Source organism: Megalops cyprinoides, chromosome 11, assembly GCF_013368585.1.
Source record: "Megalops cyprinoides isolate fMegCyp1 chromosome 11, fMegCyp1.pri, whole genome shotgun sequence".
Lineage (NCBI taxonomy): Eukaryota > Metazoa > Chordata > Actinopteri > Elopiformes > Megalopidae > Megalops > Megalops cyprinoides.
This window is the reverse complement of record NC_050593.1, coordinates 21,386,886-21,409,693: the sequence shown is the minus strand read 5'-3', so window position 1 is coordinate 21,409,693 and position 22,808 is coordinate 21,386,886. Positions and strand designations below refer to the sequence as shown.

The 22,808-nt window shown below is 42.3% G+C and overlaps 1 protein-coding gene across 1 annotated transcript in view; it reads left to right on the top strand.

The window, feature by feature from the left end:
- epha6 (eph receptor A6) overlaps positions 1 to 20,598 on the top strand; it is a 170,269-nt gene extending 149,671 nt beyond the window's left edge. Inside the window, exons 10-17 of the mRNA XM_036539935.1 lie at positions 1,801 to 1,926; positions 2,576 to 2,761; positions 10,032 to 10,093; positions 11,681 to 11,890; positions 15,662 to 15,811; positions 19,184 to 19,377; positions 20,021 to 20,170; positions 20,299 to 20,598. Coding sequence (XP_036395828.1) covers positions 1,801 to 1,926; positions 2,576 to 2,761; positions 10,032 to 10,093; positions 11,681 to 11,890; positions 15,662 to 15,811; positions 19,184 to 19,377; positions 20,021 to 20,170; positions 20,299 to 20,413 — 1,193 coding nt within the window. The 3' untranslated portion in view covers positions 20,414 to 20,598. The remainder of the gene's footprint in view (positions 1 to 1,800; positions 1,927 to 2,575; positions 2,762 to 10,031; positions 10,094 to 11,680; positions 11,891 to 15,661; positions 15,812 to 19,183; positions 19,378 to 20,020; positions 20,171 to 20,298) is intronic.
- Positions 20,599 to 22,808: the final 2,210 nt, after the last annotated feature.

Here is a 22,808-nt window from a genome sequence, read left to right as displayed (position 1 = left end):
GTCATCATGGGCACTCTGACCAGTCTGCGGCTACGCAGCCCCATATGCAGCAGGGTGCGATGCACTGTGTGTTGTCACACATTCCTCCCTTAACCATCATTAAAATTTTCTGTGCCTTGTGCCACGGTAGACCTTCTGTCGGTTCGGAACAGATGGGATAGCCTTCGTTGCCCTCGTGCATCGATGAGCCTTGGGCACCCAACACCCTGTCGGCGGTTTGTGGTTTGTCCCTCCTCTGTCGGTAGGTACTCACCACTGCTGACCGGGAGCACCCCACAAGCCTTGCCGTTTCAGAGATGCTCCGACCCAGTCATCTGGCCATAATAATTTGACCCTTGTCAAAGTCGCTCAGGTCTTTACTCCTGCCCATTTCTCTTGCATCCAACACGTTGACTACGAGAACTGATTGTTCACTTACCATCTAATCTACCCAGACCTTGACATGTGCCCTTGTTTGGAGATGATCAACATTATTCAGTTCACCTGTGAATGGTCATAATGTTTTGCCTCGTGTGTGTGTGTGTGTGTGTGTGTGTGTGTGTGTGTGTGTGTGTGTGTGTGCGTGTGTGTATGTGTGTGTATATATATATAGATAGATAGATAGATATACTGTATATACTGTGTAAAGCATTCAGATTTTTTTTCTGGATCTATAAAACTGCCCTTACTTCTCCAAAGGGTTTTGCACTTCACACAAAAAACAAACGGCAGGATAAGTATTAAATTGCAGCCTGTAAACAAGTCGACAGAAACACTCAGAGGACACCTTTATCCATTCCACGGGGTAGCTCCATTTCTCCCCGGAATTCATTTAAAATCCTCCGTCTGCCTCCTTCTCCAGCGCGCCTTGCCTCTCAGCCCGAATGAAGTCGGAGCTCTTTATTTTTGGGATGGTTTGAAAACTCTCTCTCTCTCCTCCGTGTCTCTCCCTTGCCGCCTCCACAATATGAGTTTTCATTGCTGTGATGAAAGATTGATAAAAAGGGGGTGTGTGTTCAAACAGGAGGCGTGGGCAGGCAGCAGGGGCACAAAGGTTATAAATAGCCCCCCCACCCCCCCGGTGCACCTCCCTGACGGCCACCGTTGCCGCCTGAGCTCTGCAGCCGACCCGACTGCATCTGCTCGGCCTTTCTCTGCATCTCTGGTATGGAGGGCCACAGCTCATATGCCCGTGGATGCAGGACGTCTGCCTGTGCATGCAGCCCCTGGAGAGACAGGCAGAGCGCCTGTTAAGTCCTTTCATGTGCATATAAACAATATTGTGTGGGAGTGCACGAGTGGTATCTGGGCTCCTCTTTTTTTTTTGGCTTGCCCAACGATCTCTCATTACCCATTCAGCTGATGGCGCCAGACTCTCTCTCTCTCTGTTTACTGCAAGGCCTTGATTCCCCTCAAATCTCAGATAGACAAATACTCGGTTTCAGAGCCAGCCTTGGCGAGGTCATTAGAGTGAGACAAGGAGGACATAGCCGAAGCTGTGCAAGCTGCAGTTTCCTCTTTCCTAATGGCATACACAGTCCCATGATATATTGATGCCTCTCCAACCTTCAGAATTCAATTACTTCCAAAAGTGGAGGGGTTTTTGGAGGTTGAGCCCATCTTCAGGTTACCGCTCTATCTGCTATGCATGGGGATTGATTAAATTTTTAGCAACAGGAGGGATGTGGAGCCTTCCTGCAAGGTGAGGTGTGTACCAGAACCCTCCATTTTGAATTGTGCAGCAGGCCCTTCTCTTGGGTCGTTATGGATTAATACAAGTGTCTGCATAATGTGACATCCTTCCTACTGTGTCTGCTCCAGTCCCTTTCCCAGGAATAAAGACCTACATCGACCCAGACACCTATGAGGACCCAACTCAGGCGGTCCACGAGTTTGCCAAGGAGATTGATCCTTCCCGGATTCGTATTGAGAGAGTGATCGGAGCAGGTGGGTGGATTCACCAGGGGATGGTTCGCATGAGTTTTAATCTCTCACTATCGCTCTCAGGCAAAATGTAGTCGTTTAATCTTTTTGCCTTGAACTGCGCCCATGAAACTACACCCATGTTAATATTACTTATGCATGAAAGCAGAAAGCTTCCTCTTCATGATATTACTTTCTTGCGTAGTAAAACCTGTGCCAAATGAAACAATCAGTCTTAATTTCCCTGATATTTTAATCATCCTTTCCTCATACTGTGAAACTTAAATCTATCACAGTGCATTGGATTTAGAAGTGATTTATTTCAGCTAATACAGAAATATTAAACCATTTCCAGTTTTGAGCAGAACAAAAATAGTTGCTAAGAATAGATTCTTCAGCAGGTGGATTTTTTTTTCAAAGTAAATATTTTAAAAGATGAGGAAATGCTCCTTTGGACAAAGTATCTCCTTTAAACCTCATGACTGCCATCCTGTGGTGACTTAATGTAAATACAACTAATAGTATACCAGGGGAGGATATACAATTGCTATGGAATAGAAGACAATTCTTTATTTAGACTAACCAGTCCAGGGAAGGGATTCACGTGGGTCTGTGATACTAACTTAAGATGTGGGCTGTATGAAAGTGTTATAAAGCTGACTATGTGTTGCAGGTGAGTTTGGAGAGGTATGCAGTGGTCGTCTTCGCACTCCAGGAAAGCGAGAGATTCCAGTGGCCATAAAGACACTGAAGGGTGGCTACGTGGAGCGGCAGAGGCGAGACTTCCTGCGAGAGGCCAGCATCATGGGACAGTTTGACCATCCGAACATCATCAGACTTGAAGGCGTGGTCACGAAAAGTAAGAGCTCCTTATACATAACAACTGGAAAGGAACGGTGTCCCACTGGCCCATTTAGTCCTGAGCGAAAGGGAGGGCATTTCAGTGTGTGTACCTAGCCTGACCAGAGGGAATATTGAATCTGAGAATATTACAAAGTAAGCGATTCTCTGAGACCACGCAGTCCTCTCCAGGAGAGAATGCACTTAACTGTATCTGCAGTGAGTAGTAGCATACCAACTGCAAGCATACTGGTATTTATGATTCTTTTTTCAGATATTGCTGCTTTCCAGGAAAATGGATATAGGTTTCCCATGAGGGAACAGAGCACGGGTAGTGTCTCTTTTTTGTGCAACCTCTTTTCCCATGTCCCTGCCTGCACAGATCTACTCAGGACTGCTACTTTAGCGTTTCCCACTCGCTTTGCCACTGCAGGTTTAAACAAGAGATCCAGGCAATCGCAGCAGTGGTGTCAGTGTAACAGTGCGCCTGCTATTTCAGTATCAGTTGGCACCTGCTGTTTGCAGAAAGAATGTGAGGAGGAAAGAATCTTTCAGCGGGAATCCCACAGGGCAGTGTGGATCTGAAGGCAGGAGAGCCAATGCATGTCCATGGCAGCAGCTGAGCAAACCCATGGCTTAAAGGAACAGCAATGATGAACCATGATGATGCTGATGATGATGATAACTATAGCTATCATCATAAGGATGACAGTGACTGTTATTCTGGCTCATGAGGGATAAAGCTGACTTCATATAGTAGCTTGTTACCCCAAGTACTTTCATAATACTGGTAATTTGCTTGATTATCTGAGCCCTATCAAATGCATGTTACACAAAGGATGTGCTGTGCCCTGCGCATAGCCAGATCATTTGATTAAAGGTGGAATGTCGTTATTATCACATTCAGTGATAAGGTGACCTCGTCCGGTGAATACAGAGGGAAGATATGCAGTAGCCATCGTCTCCTCTACTCACGTGTCACTTTGAGAAAGCCTCCCGTTGCATTTATCCTTACGCCCACTGGAGAGGAAGTGGCTTGATGAAACATTCCCGTCCTGGAACCTCTCTTTGAAACTCTGTATTATCAATCATCATGAAGCAAAGGAAGTGCTAGTCATCCACACAAGGCGTGTAGGTCACGTAAGGAACAGGACGGCAGCTATAAGCATGGACAGCAATAAATAATGTGTTCGTTTTTGCCATGTCTCAGTGAAACACCAAAGTCTTGCTCTGCTGCTACTGCAGCCAGTGCGTGCTAGTTAAATTATTCTCTTCATTAGAGAAACATCTCTAAACACACGGGATGGGAGGTAAGACATCCTTTTGAAGAGAAGAATGCCTTCTTACGCGAGAGTGTAATAAATCTCGCTTTTGATGGCACAGGGTTGAAAGTAATTGCTCTCCCTCTACTGGGGAAAAAAATAATATTGGTCTTTTCTATCTATTAGCACTTCAGTGCGGCCCTTGGCAGGAGCAGCAGTGACTGTAGTCATTACAAAGAGGCCGTAATCGCTTTGTTTGCATTTGAGGCACTTAGTCATGTAACGTCGAATTCCCCACAGCGGAAACCCTCTGCCGTTCTCTGCTCTCGCTGCTTTTCCAGCCTGGCTCAAAGCAAAGCCTGCGTGGAAACAGCGCTGCCCTCTGGATACAGATTATTTGCAGATCAGAAACCGGTGGACCCAATCAATTTCTCCCCTTCAACCCATTTCCAAATCCAGAACAAGGAAAGAAATGATTTGACAAAAGATTTTCTGAGCTTTTTGTGTCTTCTGTGACAGCTCTGATACCCTGAAATCAGAGCCGCGGGTGACTTGCAACATTCGGATTATTATTTTTATTGATTCCGTTACAGAACATTGGCGGTAAACACAGGGTTGACTTTTTAGGGGTGAATAAAGAAAGAGTGGTGTCGACTACAGATTTGTGTATGGCGGATCATTTCCACACTCTTTTGGGAACACTTTCGCAGGGCAGAAAAGGGAATAGAATGTCCCTTTTGTCGGTGAACCTAGCTGTAGTACAGTATTTTTGCAAATTGACTACACCTGATACTGATGTTGTTTCTTGCCATAACTAGATCAGTCTGAGGTGGATTTGCATTTTAGGAGGAATGAGGAGGAATCAGAATGAGACCAATTGGAACATATGGTGTATGTGCGCTACCACACATGCATGTCTACAATGCAGTTGTACAAATTATTTTTTTTTTTCAAGAATGAAACTCAAGGCCATCATTTATTGTCAGCCTCCCATTTGGTGTTGTTAAATTTAAAATGTAATACGTTTAATTTGAATTCAAAATGTCTTGTTTAGTATGCAGCCTGGCCCTTGAATGGAGTGTGGAATAGCTGACAATTTTGGCAGGGCAGAACGTGGGAGGGCTATTTTTTATCATCAGTCCCATTCAGGGACACGGCGCAATCTCAGCCCTCTGCATGCAGGACTTTGGGTCACGGCAATCTAGGATGCCATTCCGGGTCCATTAGCGTGCGAGCTCCCGCTCCCCCTCGTCCCACAGGACCGCTCCGCAGAGACAGACTCCCCTGCGATGGCGGCCGATGCGTGGGGAGCGCGTTTATCCGCGACAGCTGCAGCTGACACGGGGAAGTGAGTCATCAGGGCGATCCGTCGCGCTGCTGGCGCCTTCTCGCTCGCTCGCCCGCTCGCTCTCTCAGTGCACACCCACGACGCGGCGTGGCACGCGGCCACCGTCTAGTGCCATGTCACCGTACCGAAGAGGCTCTGGCCTGATGGGCCCGCCGCGCAGCTCTCTGCAGTGCTCCACCATCTGCTGTTTTTCCTCTCCCTGCCACTTCAGAGACTAATTAAGAGAGATCGGTATTGCGGAGCAGTCAGAGAACCCAAAGCTTACCTGTGCAGCGCGAGCAGGTAATGATCCAAACTGCCGTCGGGGTGTCTGTGTAGGTGTGCACATGCCTGGATGTGTGCTCTAAAACTGACAGGAAATTGAAACCTCTAGACAGGAACTGGACTGAAGGTGCACTATGGGTGCTGCTGGGACCATATTGGAAAGAAATTCTACTCTGGGGCTTTATATTTTCCATAGCAACCCTAAATTTTCCATCAGCAATCTCATCTGCATCACTATCCTATTTTATCTGGCGCAGACGGACAGCAATGTAGTACAGTGGTGAGAGAGTCTGACTTAATAAATGGATTTGTATATCTCTAAAATTTCTAAACTTTTTCTTGCTAAGCATGTCTGCTAGGCAAATTAATAATTATAATAATAATAATAATAATGCTTACAAAAATACACCTATACTAATGATCACCTTGTATGCCACGTCAATGACATTTTGCTGAACCTAGCAATCCTGGCAGGCTACATGCTGTTTACTCTTGATTATCATGTCTTGGCTGGACCCCAAATCAAATGCAACATATTTTGAGGCAGAGCGGAGTAACATATTGGTGGGTGGAGCAATGCCCTGCTGTCAGCCAATTATGAGTTTGATTACAGCGTTATATAACGGCTTGCACTTTGAGTAGAATTGTGCTGTTCATATGTTTGTTTTGGAACTGTCGCAATCCATGCCAAGGAGGAACTGATCATGCTGGCCACTGAAGGTTTTTACTCAAAGTTATCCATTCAGACCCAGCTCTTGCCATCCAAAAGAATATAGTATGTACATGATGAACATGATGAACATACTATCATGTTCATTCATGTTGATGAACTATGTTTACCCCACTATCAGCACAGAGACTGTAACAAGTACCATATCAAAGGTAGATGACGTGTAAGGGCCTCTGCGGTTGAAAGCCACAGTAAAAGTAAGATGAGCCCGGAATATAGTTTTGTGAACATGATGACTTCTGATTTTAATTAAAGCGTTGAGTGAGCGCGAGTCCCGTCGAGAGCCCCTGAGTGGGGAAATCAGCGGCAGCCCGGGCAGATGTTCTGCAGAAGAGCTGATAGATTAGTCCAATCAGCACCGGGGACAGCTCCTCGCAGCCCCTCCCCCCATCTGACTATAACCGTCTAATGCCGGCGCTGCTGGAGATCGCTTCCGCCGGTTTCATCAGCGCCGGCGCCGCTTCTCGCTCTGCCGGTAATGGCTGCTGAATGATGCAGGATCCTGATGCGGGAGTTTTTTTTTTTTTTTTTTTTTTTTTTTTTGCTGCCCCTCCTAATTCATGCAACGACAAGAGGCGAAATGACTAGCGAGCGCCTCGGATGGAGATCGTCAATGTTTGCCTTGTTTTAATCATCGCTCTCTACGTCGGCGTTTTCATTCACATATGCGATACGCGCAGCGGGATTTTCGTAATTACCAGCCTGTTCGGCTGATAACGCGAATCATAAGGATATTCCGCGGTGTAAACAAAAATGTTACATTAACAAAAGTAAATCAACGCTTGCAAAAAAATCAATCTGTTCTATTGTATTTTGGAGGGATGGTGTAAAATTAGTTTTTTGAGGGGGAACAGTGGGGTTTCCAGCTCTGTTTACCCTTCAGAATAAATATGAATCTGTGTCACTCTATCTCCGCTCACTGACAGCTGGAGAAACGTTCCAGAGACCGTAGGCCGCTGAAATCTAAGCCTCAATCTAATGTCATTTACACACTGAATTGGCAGTCCTGGAAAAACCCCGTGAAAATGGATAATTATCTGTTGTAATCATGCCTTTCAGGCCATGCTACAGCTGGGCTTTTGCAGAGATGTGTTATTTTCCAGGAGGAAAAATGCCCCAGATTGGGTCATCCATGAGCAAGGGAGAAATAGACAGCAGGTCATTAAGGAAAGATCTGTTTGACATAAATATGTGTAGAGCCACTCTCACCCTGTGTATCATGGTCTCTTAAGCGAGTGCCAAGACTCTTGACCAACTGCCAAGGATCTGATGGGAATTTTATTGAGCTGAAATTCTGTTACCGGAATGAGGGCATTCTATTGCATTGTCCCTCAACAGCTTTCTCTGAGTCTTGTTGATACTGTGTGAAGCAATGTAATTGAAGGGCTACACTCTTTGTGCTTACTACATTTGTCTTTTTGTCTAGTTAGTGAAAGGCATATTGCCTATGATATTTTCTTACCATACTGTTAAACGGTAGACAGTATGTGGTTGCCTGTCATAGTACATAGTTTGCGCTTTAACTTCTGTTTATACTGGGCTTTGAGTTAGTAAACTGTGTCTTGATCTTCTTGAGTTCTTATCAGCTTTTAAGACAGCTTGGCCAGAAATTCCATTATCAAAGATGGGAGGGGAGAATGTACTGTTAACCATAACTCTACTCTTTTGTAAAGAATTTAACAATACCACAGATTAAGCCTTACCTCATTCAGTGGTATTGTTAAATTCTTTACAAAAGAGTAGAGTTATGGTTAACAGTACATTCTCCCCTCCCATCATTACTAACCATAGTACTCTACAAGGTTGAGTGAGCTTTCTCTTGCTTTTTACACTTTATACAAATGAGTTTTCGACTAGTTCGCCAAGCCAATTCAAATTATGTCAATTCAATCAAAGTCTCTGTGGACTCCGCCGTATCTCAAATGAATGACAAGGATAACCCCAACCTTTACCATTACCACTTTGTTGAGTGCCATGACTGAAATGACACTAAACAGCAGAAAAACAAGAAATCATTTTTGATCTCCCACTTAACAAATGTCCACCCTCGGTCATAATTCACAATGAATATATTAAGAAAGTCACATTTTAAAAACACTTGGGAATACACATAGATGCCACTCTGTCTTGTAATGCACATCGATTTTATTTGCAACAAAGTACAACAGGAAGTTTATTTTCTTTCTAGGGCAAGGCCATTTGGGGCAAGCAGCCAGATCTTATTTTCATTTTTCTGTGCAGTGATATAACATGTTATGTAGTATGGGATAAAAGTGTGTTACAACACCATTCATGTGCAACGTAAGGCCAGGCTGTCCAAACTACTGAGCGTATGCTCCAAAATGGTCAGCCAGACTTGCTAGACAGCCTATACTAAGAGCATGGAATGACTAGCTGGTAGCATTTCCTCTGACCCCTCTCATTCACTATACAGAGATTACCAATTTGTGCCATCAAACAAGTGCTTCACAGTCCCACAGTTTAGATGCAACAGCATAAGGAACTCTTTTATCTCCCAGTCAATTAAGCTACTCAACCAACAAATGAGTTCACAATAGTATTGACAATCTGGGCAAGTGCAATCAAGAGATCTTATGCAATGAATGATGTTGGAAATGCGCAACGTGAAGAGGCTGTGGCAAAGAGTGATGTGGTCTTGTGTAATATGAGGGAGACTTAAAGGTAGTTTTGTTGATGTGCGTGTTCACAAGTCATCTCCCTTTAATGACTAAATGGTTATATACTTTACAGAGGTAGTATTTAAAACTAAAATAAAATCAGTAAGCAACATTTTTGTGCTTGTTTGTTATTTAGCCTCTGTGAGGTGTGTAGCCATGTCCCTACAGGGACACCATGTTGAAAGAGTTCAGTGAATGAATGTGTTGCTATGGTTTCACACCCCAGAGCTTTCAAAACTATCAAACCCACCCACTTTCAGTTGCTGTAAATGGCTTGTAAAAATGTATGAGGCTCAGAAGAGTTTCCTCTTATTAGAATTATGTATTGTCTGTCTTTGTACGGCACTTTTTAAGCCTTACTATTTATTTAAATATAAGTTTCTAACAAAAACAATCATTTATTTGCTGAACTATTTCAGACACATAATGCAGGCAATCAAGCAGTGTTTTCAGTGCTGGAGCACTTGGTCCATTTCAGGTACTTGAGTATTTGAGTGCTAATGCCCATCTACAGTATGATAAAATTGTAATCCAACCATTTTAGCTGCAAAGAGTTATGCAGACAAAGACTGCCTAGGGGTTAAACACTGGTCTGATCTGCAGGGACAATGGATGGTAAGCCATACTGAAGTCTTTCCTCAAGGCACATCTGCGGTCAGGACAACAGGGAACAGGCAGTGTTAATCGAATTGTGAGTTGCGCTCTTGTTGAGCTCAGGGATGCTAGGGAAATGGTCAGCTAATCTCCTGCAAGCGTTTATGAGGAGGGCGAAGGCGTTTTGAGTCAATGAGCATCAAGGGATTAATATAGATTGGGGGGACACAGGGACCTGGGATTTGCACTGTGTTTCTGATCATTTGAGCACAAGGTAATTTAAGATGTAATGCATTTAGCAAAATGTCTGATTTACACGACATCCACTGCTTTAATCTGTAAAGCTGGAATAATTTGCCTTTAATTTGCAAGGTGATAAATCTCACCTTAATGTCCCTCTTTTCTCTCTCTAGGCCGACCTGTCATGATTGTGGTTGAATATATGGAGAACGGGTCCCTGGATTCTTTCCTGAGGGTAAGATTTGATACCCCCTATTGGAGGTAGTGAAATATAGAATATTGAATATATAGTTAGAGACAGACATTGTTGTCAATAAACTAAAAGAAAAAGAAAAAAAAAAGAAAAAAAATGCCTGTTACATCAGGTCGCTGAGGACACTTTTCTCCTAAAGCTTATTTCTTTAAGCAGTTGAAAAACCAGTCTGCTCATTTGCAGACGGATGAGTAAAGGATTGTGTGAACTGATTGCTTTGTGATTCACATTGTTTGATGATTCCTAAATGTGCCTGGATTCACAGTCACATCTTACCGAGCTGGCGCCTAAGCACCCTTTCACAGGCCTTTCTCACACCTCTATTGAACAGCCTTAGCCAGAGTCTGTGAGCACCCCGCCCCCCTCATATTAACTAACACTGTGCCATATGTAGAGAGGAGCAGAACGCTAAATGAGAGCAGATATCCAGCACGTTCTCAGACAGCTTTTGATTGAAGCAGCGGGATTCCAGTACATTCTGCAGAAAAGACCGGCTATAATGTTTCATGAATAATCTTCCCTCAAAAGGAGTTCATTGAATGCCCCCACATGAAAAGTTGAGATAGTTGCAAACCCTGGAAATGAAATTAAATTTGCATTAGCTGAACCACTACCTTGTGAAGAATAACCTATTTTTGTTGTATTCTAAAAGAATTCTATCAAGTGATGGAATCCCTTTGATGTTACTATCATAGTTCGGGATTTTAATGACCATATCTCTAAAATCAACATTTATTCAAATCCGTTTTTAATTAGGAATAGAATAATTCTATTCTCTGCCAACAAGAAGGGTAGGTTCTATGTTACATTTGATAAATCTTGTAGGTGGATTGAGTAGAAAATGAGATTTGCATTTTACAAATCAAAAACAGCGCTGATTAGAACAAAACATGCATTTCACTGAATGCAGCAGAAACACGATACACACCTCAGGGATCATTGCAGCTACATTCCACAACTGTATTCAGAGTGTAGGGGCAACAAGAGCATCAACCTAACAAAGCAATCAATCACATTTCACAGTGCTTTTGAAACTATCTTAATTTAGTACCTCAGTAAACAAGAGTGTCTCAAACTATACTGTATTGTTGTTCATTGACATGCCAGATGCTCTTATTAGCATATACATTTGCATTCCAGCTCCTCATATATGCTATCTATTAAAATCTTCAGGTTAACTGCCTTGTTCAAGAGTTAAACAAGGTTTCACACATGGCAGAAACTGCACTATGTCAGGAGACATTTCAGGAGTTTTTGGTGTGTGTGTGGTAACATGCAAAACACCTTTCCTGCGATAAATTTCAAGATACTTGTTGAGTTGTATTCCCTTTCATACTAAATGTATTTCTCCAGATAACCATAATGATGCCTGTGCAGCAGGACAGAAGTCAGAAAATTTCTAGTTATTTTGTTATTTCATGACAGGTGCTCTTTAACCAGTGCTCCTCACTGCTGCCCATGTAAAGTGCTCAGCCTCTTGTCGCTGTCCTCCGGGCAGACCTCGCCAAAGGTCAATCAGCCCAGATGGACCTGCACCCTTTGTCAGCGCTCTGCTTGCTCTCCCTCCAGAAACACGACGGGCACTTCACTGTCATCCAGCTGGTGGGCATGCTGCGCGGCATCGCCTCCGGCATGAAGTACCTCTCTGACATGGGCTACGTCCACCGAGACCTGGCCGCCCGCAACATCCTGGTCAACAGCAACCTGGTGTGCAAGGTGTCCGACTTCGGCCTGTCCCGGGTGCTGGAGGATGACCCCGAGGCCGCCTACACCACCAGCGTGAGTGCAGACCCCTGGTTTTAGCAAGGTCAAACTTACAGAGGGGATTACACTGTCTGCTAGCTGTAATTCTCATTACCATATTTAATGAGCTATTCCTATTTTTAGTCCCTATGCCCATATCAGCTAACATTTTTTGTCTTTCTGGGGAGAGATGGCTACATTGAAAGATGCTCTTACATCATGAGGCATTGATGACAGCAAAACTTTTGTTGGACGCTAAATGCACCCTCCTGATTTAAAAGGTCAAAAGAAATTGTAGGTCAAAGGAAGTTGAGTAAAAGCAGCAGAGATTGAATAATGGAGTTTGACCTGATAAACACATTTCCAACAGGTTTTCTTTTCACAGTACAACATGCTACAGCTTGGTCTTGCATAGCACTTTCTGCTCTTGTGCTGAAAACATCTGTCCAACAATCCTGTGTGGAAAGTCAAATTCAGCTCTGTAAAGACAGCTGACATGTCTGTGACCTCTATTCTGCGGGTTACTGTTGTGGGATATATTGCATTCTGAGGCCCGTAAGCCATTTTCTGCATGACAGAAATCTGAGCGTGCAGACGGCCATGGCTGGCTTGAGCAGAGCCAGAAAACGTGTGAAGGATTTGCAAGGAATTGCGATTTAGCTTTGCCCTTGTGTAGAGGCAGTGAAGAGGGTCAGAACACAAGGACCCAGGTCCTGAAAAAGCTTTTGGTGACTCTATAGCAAGGGCAATGGCAAAGCCAGTCTTGACAGTCATGACATTGGACTGACCTATCACATCAAAGGTGACCGAGCTACATTGGGGTGTATATATGAAACCCCGGCAGTACCAAGCAGCCAAAGTCTTTATTTTCCATTACTTTATTGGTGATGCACAAAAATAATTCCTAGGTGAATGATGCATGGAGCATCATGGAGACAAAAGCTCTGTGGTTCTTCCCATGATATTGAGTATGTAAATGACAAATCTGATTATAAAGGACAAAATACCATGAACAAGTACAGCTACACTAGCCATGAGCCATGTCCCACAACATTAATGTGTTCCAGCTAAGAGTTCTGTATTTCAAAAAATTCAGTTTTTCCATCATTGCTATTGTTTGTCACTTTCAGGTGTTATACTGGCACTTTGAAATATGAAATGCAATTATTAATATCTCTCTAATATCTAATACATTTTCCAAGCTGAGCATATTTTTCCATATTTCGTAGTTTGTTTCCCATTCTTCATTAGCAGCTAATGTACTGGAGTGGTAGTATTTTCTATCATTTTTGTGGTTGCAAGATTTCATCCTGTCATATTTTGGAGATAGAATAGATTTGAATTCAGTAATAATCAGTATATTCATTCTTAAGTCTCAAAACTATATTCACTCTTATGTCTGTTTATAGTCCACCTGCAAACAGAAGTCATGGTTGTGTTTTTTCTTTTTTTTCGGTGTTACCATCTTTGATCACAATCATCTTTGATCACATTATACTCTTTCATGCATCACTGAACATTCTTATTTTTATCATGCGTGTATCATCATATTAATTTTCTACACATACACCCATTGTGATTCAGATGTAAAATTAGCAAGGAAAAGCAGCAGGTGATTACAAACACAGTATGTTATATTTATGATTGCTGAGATCAAAGGTTGTGGGTAAATGGCTCTATTGCATGACACATGCATGAACAATATAGTTTTGAAATTTTGCTGAGGCAGTAACACTAAGAAATATTTCTATTTTGCGCTCTTTGAAAACTGTATTAGATGATTATATTGAATGTATGACACAACTGAGAAAGGGTTATGTTTATGTGTGAGATTTATAGATTGATAAACACTTAAAACTTCAAAGATAACCAATTTGTGCTCTCAGCACTCTGTATTGAGAAATGACTGTGTGATCGGATTACAGATAACACTAATTGGAATTTTAATAGCACACCACTCTGAAATTAACTATCCAATTATATTCTTCATGGAGTATGGAACTTTATGGTGCTGTGTGTGATAGTTTGGATGTGTAGCCCCTTAATCCACCTGTGCACAAAACCACAGCGCCCTCTAGTGTTTCTGATATGAACATGTGACAAAGAGGGGTCTCCCATGAGAATTTTACCTCTGCCACTAGGACTGTTGATTAAAGGGAGGAGTTTGCCTGTGTGTGTGTGTGTGTGTGTGTGTGTGTGTGTGTATGTCTGTCTGTATGTTTATCTCCCTGTCTATGAGCCAGTATCTCTGTGAGAGGTATAAATGAAAAATATTGGGGATGGATATGAAATTTTCACCTTGTGGGTCTTGTGGGACAAGGAAAAATATATATTTTAGGGCTGCAACGACAATTTTTTAAGATGGTGTAAGCATGGATCCTACTGGGTGTCCATCAATTACAGTGTGTGAAGATGACCGCCATTGATATACAATATGAAATTCTGACATACTCTTACAATCAGGAGCACTAATTATCATAGTCTTAAGAAGCATATTAGTACATCACAGTACTGTAGCCTGGAATTAGGTGTAAAGGTAATGTGAAGGTGAGGCTATTTGAAATCAATATTCATTGATTTACATCACTGATCCTTTTTAAAACTGAAATTACAGACCATTAGAGTGATAACATTCATAAGCTTAGCCAATTTTTGCAAAAGACTGGCTCAGTAACAGTCTAGACTGCCTCGCTTATGCTGTGGCAAATTGCATTTCAGTATGGCTGGAGAAATATAAAACCCGGTTTTCACAGCTTCTTGCATGTCAATTCTACATTTGCATGTAGGAGATGTGATAAGTATTGGCATTAGATGTGTGAAAAGCCTGGTCCTCGGTGTGCAGTGTGTTAAGGCAATATGGTGATCTAACGTCGGAGCAGCTCGAATCGCTGTGCACGTTACAGGAAGTCAGAAGGGCCTGTGGAGCAGGGCAGAGTTCCAAGCGCACTTAACCTCCCTCTGCAGCATATGTCATCCAGGGGAATGAAGCAGACAAGCTGCCGCTGCTTTGAGTTTGCAGTCCGTCCAAGGAATTGGGCTTTTCACCACAGAGGTCATGATTGCATGGACAGTCCCGTTTAGCACCAGCAAACCACAGGCTCACTGTGTGTAATGCCTAGTCCACAGATTATGATTGGTGAAAAACACTAGCAAATGTGTCACAATTGAACCACACACTGCAAGGGGGCTACGGTAGAACAGGGGGAGTCAAAGATGCCATAACATGACATACAAACTGATTGACTGTTACTATCAAACTACTGTATACAGTATTTCTTTCCAATCGTCATGCTTCCATTGTTTGCAATGGTTGTTGTTTGCAATTAGATTAAATACATTCTCGTGTTCTTTTTATTTATTTAAATTCCATGTTGTTATTCCAAGGCATTCTCATTGCTCTTTTCTGCAGTGATACAGGAAAGATGAACAGCTTACAGAAAACTGATGTTTTTTTGTTGACACATTGCATTATTGAATGGATATTTTTCATTTTCTGTTTGTGAAACCCAGTATTTGAACAGGATTGATCGAGCCTTTTAAGTCCGTCTGATATCAAGTTGCAGCTTATAATGCACTAGAAAGAGCAATTGTTGTCACTTGTGGGACCTGAAACACAACATGAGCTATGGAATCAAGGAATGGTTAGATTTCATCATTCATGTGTCGAGTTTTACCAAGAATTAAGGTAAAATCGTAGAAAAATACTAGAACTCTTATGTCCTAATAGGCTTGTTCTAAACTAGCCATGAAAAATGGCTGGACGTATCTGTTGGTTATGAGCTGCACAGATTGTGTCTGTATTTGTAGGGAGGAAAAATCCCCATCCGATGGACAGCACCTGAAGCCATCGCCTATAGGAAGTTCTCGTCAGCCAGTGATGCGTGGAGCTACGGCATTGTCATGTGGGAAGTGATGTCATATGGGGAGCGGCCATATTGGGAGATGTCCAATCAGGATGTAAGTTATATATATATGTATTTTTTTACATTCTTGCTGATATTTATTTTCACAAGTTTATTTTCCTTTCCTTTTTCCTATTTGCGGGTTTTCAAGGAGCAACAGCTAGAAGTTTGCATTAACATTCTTCTTATTTTTTGGTATTTGTTATCATTATCAACACACTTCCAATAAAGTTTGGTTCATTTATTATTACTAACATCATAACATAATAATGTAGCTCTAAAATTCTTTTGATCTACGCACCTAGCTGTTTTAAACAGGTTTAAATAGATTTAAGCAAGGCCACAGTCCAGGCTTTTTATGCTTCTTCCTTTTTTCCATGCAATCCTTTTTGGAATTAGCAAATATACATTAGGCTCATCTTACATCAATAACCTCTGTACTCACACAGGAGCACTGAAGTGTGATAAATAGAAACTCTGACACCCTTGTACGTAGCCAACAGCTGCTTTCACACAAGTGCATTACAGTGAAGTAAGCGGAGATTTGAGGATAGACACAGCTCCACTGGTGTCATTTCAGTGCCTTATAGGTTCCTGATAAGCAAATTTGTGCCACTGCTGTGACCTCCCAGCCATTGTCAGCTGATGACCTGGGTCATAGGGTCAGCCAGCATTTAATACAAGCACCTTGCTGACTGAGCCACTCGGGACCCCGCACAATCCTCTTATGTTGATAATGTATATAATTTCTTTTTGTATTTGCTGTGCTTATCTATAAACTCATTTAAAATTCAACTGTAAATGGAGACTATCATCTGCAATTCCTTTCTTATTAGCTTTTAATCCCAGGGTCCTTTTAGAGTTACACATGTAAAGGCTGCCAAAAAAATAACACGATATCACAGTATGGTGAAACTTTTGAATCTTTAGCTTCATTTTTATATTTAAAAAAATCACAGAGCAGATCTTTCATGAATGTAGTTCATGAAATTCTTTGGATCTACATACCTCTGTATTTAACCTACAGGCATATTAAATAAGGACACAATGCCTTTTCATTGAAAGGGTGATTTCAGATGAGGATAACATGCCCATGTGTGAATCATCACACACCATCTGGAGATGTAAGGAGTGAGAAATGAGCAGATTTTTATTCGAAACACATTATTCAACATATTGCACTTCACATTGGCTTCCCAGACAGGATCTATGACATTTGACTATTCACTGTATAGTCTCTATACAAAGCCTTTTTTGTCCAACATGGTTTTTCTTCAAGTTACGGCATCGTTAAAAATATCAAATTCTGGTTTGTAATGGCCTTTGTCGTCTCATCTTTTAGTCCCTCTTTTTCTGTTCTCTGGATTTTATCAGCTTTCAGACTTCACTCTTCCACATTAAGTAGTTTTGTCAGGGATAATGTGATGACCCCCAGACATTCAGGCAGGATTTGGAACAAGATAAGATGGAGAAACGTAATCCCGAGGCTCCTCTATCTGTATCTCTAGCTGTCTGCCACTCACCGCTTGTATTAGACCTCTGCCTCAAATACACCCTTGAGAAAAACATGTGTTTTAGCCCGGGCCATAGTCCATCAAAGTCTCTGTTTGATATTCTTACCCCAGATTTGAACCTGAAAAAAAGTGACAGCCAATCAGAGGGTTTTTAAAAGTTGGAGTGTCAAGGCCCGGCTGAGTGACCCCTCGGTCTCAGGTCTGACCGGCTGGATTGTGCAGATTCCTCCTGCCTCTCTGCGAAGAGTGAAAAAAAAGCCTCCCTTAATCCCCCCACAGCTTTACAGAGGCCCACAGATTCAAAGAGGATTTGGGCCTTCTGGAGAATTGCTTAGAAGTGCTTTCACAGACAAAGGCCTTTCCCAATCCCCCTGCAGTAGTGTGCCCACAACGAGCACATGAGAAAGGAGGGCGCGCAGAGCAGCCGAGCTGTTCCCCTGCCCGCTGACAGCACCAGGCCCCCTGCATCAAAGTCACATCGCCCTCAAAGATAGCGTCACAGCGATGCCTTCCAGCGCTGCCAGTCCTTAGCCTTATTTGATGAAGGGAAAGTCCTCTGTAAAGTCATAATTGCTTACATGAATAAATAGAAACATTGGTCTAGTCACAATACTCTTGGCTTCAGATAATGTGAAAGACTTGATCAAGGACAGAATGAAAGGAACGGCAGAGCACAAAATAGTACAGTATGGCCTCACATGGGATGCAGAATGTGTGCATTCAGTTCAGTTTCTAGTTTAGACTCAGGTCTTGGAGTTTTCTCAACATTTCATTTTTATGACAAAAACTGTGATAACTGCTGAGCTTGTGGGCAGAGGAAATCACTCCGGGACACCAGAAGCAGTGCTTTACTGAACTTGTGCCCCGGTACCTTGACAGCTTGATGTATTGTTCTAATCTGACTCCTCCCCAAAGTGAGCTGCAAGTAAGGGGTGGTGCAGGGGGAAGTGGGAGCAGTTGTGTTGGAATATTCCAAATGTCCAAAAAGTGTAAGGTCAAAGGCTGCTAACTCATGAAATATGACTGCATGTGAGGTAACTGCAGTGGACAGGTTGTTCCTGGCTGTGTTAGCTTATGAATGCTTCAGTGGAATAGGCACCTTCAGTAAACCTGCTTGCATGTGGGTATGTCCGTGTGCAGTAGGAAGTAGGCAGCAGTGAGTTTTTCGAAAGAAAATGTTCCTCAGTGGGTATGGTTGATACTAAAACAGAAACCTCTCTTAACTGCTGTCCCTCTCTTACTTCACAAATTTTCCTTTGTTTTTTTGGGCATCTTTGGCCACCCTTTCAATGCTTTCTACCCTTTATGCAACCCTGCTTTGGAATCACCAATTGTAAGCTAGGTTCATCTCACCCCGACTACCTCTGTACTTAAGCAGGAGTGCTGAGGCAAGACAAATGCAATCCTCCAGTACATTCACATACAGCCGATGGCTTTTTTTGCACTACAAGCCACCTGGGGCACTACAGCAGAGCGGGCATTCATAGGAGGATAGCCACTACTCCACTGGTGTCATCCATGCAACTCGCAGGCACCTGAAGAATCGCAGGGTGCCTTAGAATGGTGAGATGAAACATTCACTGAGATACCTGACTCTGTCCCTGGCATGATGAAGCTAGTTCTGCTGCTGTCATAGTCATTGCCAGCAAATGACATGGCCTGTTTGGAACCTGGGTTGTGGGGCTCTGCATTCATTCATAGTGAATGCCTTGCTGACTGAGACACTCATGACCAGTTGGCCAACACTCTTGCTCTCCCCATTTCTAAAGGGTTGTCTCAGGCTCTATCGTTCGCTTGCTTCCACCTAGCAGTCCACTGTCATTATGGGACCTCTTGCTTGTGTGGCTCCCGGGCCAACCAAAACTGCACCAGAGATTTTGTGGAGATGACATTGTGGCCCTTGTGCGCTGCAGGTGATCCTGTCCATAGAGGAGGGGTACCGCCTGCCCGCACCCATGGGATGTCCCGTGGCTCTGCACCAGCTCATGCTGCACTGCTGGCAGAAGGAGCGAGGCCTCAGGCCCAAGTTCACTGACATCGTCAGCTTCCTGGACAAGCTCATCCGCAACCCCAGCAGCCTGCTGACGCTGGTAGAGGACATCCAGGGGTAGGACCCGCCGAGTGCGCGTAAACTCTGCTGGGGGTGCTAGTCAGAGATGTGATTCATCTGCATCAGTGATCTGCAAGACCGGCACCTCCAGCCATGTCAGCCAATTTAATTTAGCTGTTTCAAAGTGCCTGAGTTTGACTTTGCAGTTCCTGACTCAATTAAATAAACACTGGTTGTCTATGTCTGAAGGTTATTTGGGTTTTAAGGCCTGTTTATTAAGCCGAGGCTGTAAATTGGATAGATGAATCCGAAAGAAAATGCTTCCAGTTCTTTCTGTGTAATGCAAATAAATACTTTCAAAGGGACTATACAATTTGATTGCCAAGATGCCAAGAAGTCACAGGCTCTTAAGCTGTTAAAAATATTGGTTTATCCCCTAAACACATAGAACTTTATGAGTGCTTTTCCTATCATTTATAGATCGACAACCATAAAGACATAATAAGATTAGCAGTTGGACCGGGAGTGTAATGTCAGCCATTTATTAGGTGGCTAGTACACATGGGCTACTGAGATACAACAGATTAATGAGACCTGAATGGTTTCATGAAACAAATGAGAGACTCCTTTGCACTCCACAGGAAAACATTGTCAATCTGATGGATCTTTGTCTTATAATCTGTTTCCTGTATCCATAAAGGTTGCCAGAGTCCCCCGGTGATGTCCCTGAGTATCCTATGTTCATTTCCATTGGTGATTGGCTGGACTCCATTAAAATGAGTCAATACAAGAATAACTTCATGGCTGCAGGCTACACCACACTGGACTCAGTTTCAACAATGAGCATTGAGTGAGTGGGAATAATGCATAGAGCACATTACTAATAATGCTGAAGTAAAAATATTAACACTTTCAGTAACATTTAACCGTGTGTGTGTGTGTGTGTGTGTGTGTGTGTGTGTATGTGTCCTCTTTCAGAGATGTCAGGCGGATTGGGGTGACTCTGATTGGCCACCAGAGACGAATAGTGAGCAGTATACAGACGTTACGGCTGCAATTACTCCATGTCCAGGAGAAGGGATTTCATGTATGAAACGGAAGATGGACAGATGGACAGACAAACAGCTCAAGCCTGTGCCTCCGCCATCTACCCATAAGCAGACTCCCTTTTCCAGCTGCAAGGCCTCAACTTCAACTTCCAACAACAAACTGGCTTACTTTGACTTCCAACAAATAAACTCAATAATCAAGACTGTTTTTTAAAAGCAACTGCTTCCGCCAGGCAATGGAGAGTGGACTTCTACTGACTGTGGTTCCCAAAGGGACATGAGAGCCTAGCTGCAGCAACAGTATTTCTATATGCAGCAACAGTATCAGTATTTAGAAATGTATGGTAGATTTGGGGATGTGATCTACAATTTTTCTCCATGTTTTGTGACCATGTAGCTGCTATCAGATGTGCAATCAAAGGATTGTCCTTACTATATTCATTATTTTACGGTTTGATAAGTAAACGTCATAAGGTATTATTGTTAATTTATTGAACTTTCTTCCAGGATATCTGGTATGCTAATACTTGAAAATTATGAAGAGCCAATTTTGAAGTACAAATTGCTGAATGTTATCAACTTTAAGTGTATAATCCATTTACCAATTATTATCTTAACTTGATATTTATATACATATGTGAAGTCCTGTATGTGAAAGCCCTAGTAAATTTGGAGTTTATTTCCTTATTTAATGATGACTTTCTTTAACTCAGCAATATATGCAGTTGTTTCAAAATGGAAAAAAGAGACACTTGAGAACAGAGTACACTTTTACAGACTTTAAATGTACAACAATATCCACCTCAGGCAACTAAGTTTGAAGACATCTGTGCTGTATAAATGCAGTTGTGAAGACCTGACGAGTCTTGGTAGATGTTAGGATAAGTATCTGTGATGCTGGATATTTGTGGAAGCCCTGGCATTAGAGTGTAATGTATGCTGTTAGGGCAAGATCAGGTAGTGTTCATTATTATAGCATCCTATATAGCCAGAGAGCTGAAGTGGTGTGATGCTTTTTTTGAAATCATAAAATCAGAGACATTATGGAAGTCGATTTCCATGCATATGGATTTGAAAATCAAAATTGGTTTATGGCTTTCAATTTCTATGAATACAAATTTGGAAATCATAAAATAAGAGATTCTTTGGCTGCTGATTTCCACAGTTACATATTTGTAATGTGGAGGTTACCAGACTACTGATAAATTCCCTCCCAGTCAGTATCAAGCAGTGGATTTCAGTTTGCCGGCCAATGCAGGATTAGAGTGCCACAGATCTCAAAAGAAAGGTATTAGAGGGCAAGTGCACCTCTTCACTAGAGACAGAGAGAGCAAGTCAGGAACATGTTTTCTTCCGAATCCTCCAGTGATTGCAACACACACACGGCTAGCAGCACCCTCTTCCATACCTCTTACTACAAAATGACCACATGTTTTTAGGACAGTAAGAACCCTTGAGCAGTGATCCACGGCAGGTGTTCTCAGTGAGAGACAACCCCAGCTTTCTCACACAGGCAAGGCGGGATGTACCGGAGGTAGAGAAAGCTGAGTAGCACACGTTACTGCTGAGCAATGGGAGGCAATTTTTTGTACAAAGTACAAGTACTTATAATTCTTGTATTTTATTTTTCTATAATTTCCAAAGAGGCATTGTCAGGTCTTACAGACTATATACGCCCGTTTATGAGGATATTTATTAGCAAATAAAAGTTAACAGTTCTGGTGGATTGTGTCTGTCTTTGTCAGAACTTATTTGTTGTTTTATAATAATTATTGTTGTTATTATTTGTAAAAAAATTCATTTCTTAAGGAAAACATCAGGTGTCTCTCCCACCTTATAATCCATTATGCCATTCTTATTGAGTGATATTCCATCCCACCAGGCCCTTTGTCCTTGACACTATACACACCTATGTGTGTACAAGGCAATATATCTTTTTTCAAATGGTTTCCTACATTTGTCAAGTTGGAGAGGGTCATGATTACTAACCAGAGGGATACATAAGCTTTAGACAGAAGATATTTTCCTCCATGACCTCATTTCACAGAGGAACTGGTTCATTTTCACATGGATATGTAACTGGAAAAGGAAGAGGTGAGTTAAAAGAGTCAAGTCAAGAGTGGAAAAAACAGGAATAAAAGATCTAATTCAAAGGTAAGCTTTTATTGTTTGATTTTCATTCTGTTTTTCCCCCCTGAGAAACTGCACAAGAAGCATATTCAGCTATCAACCGAGACTTGTGGCATCAAATAAGAAAGCGCTTTCAAAGGTATTTTATTTAGCTTTACATGTATGCCTTGTGACCATGATTAAGAATATAATTTAATAAACTTTGTGTCACATTGAAAGAAATGTGAATTATTTGTCACACGTTTATACACATTTGTCTTTTGTCACAGTCACGTCCCTGTCTAGGGTCAGGAAAGTGACAAAAAAAAA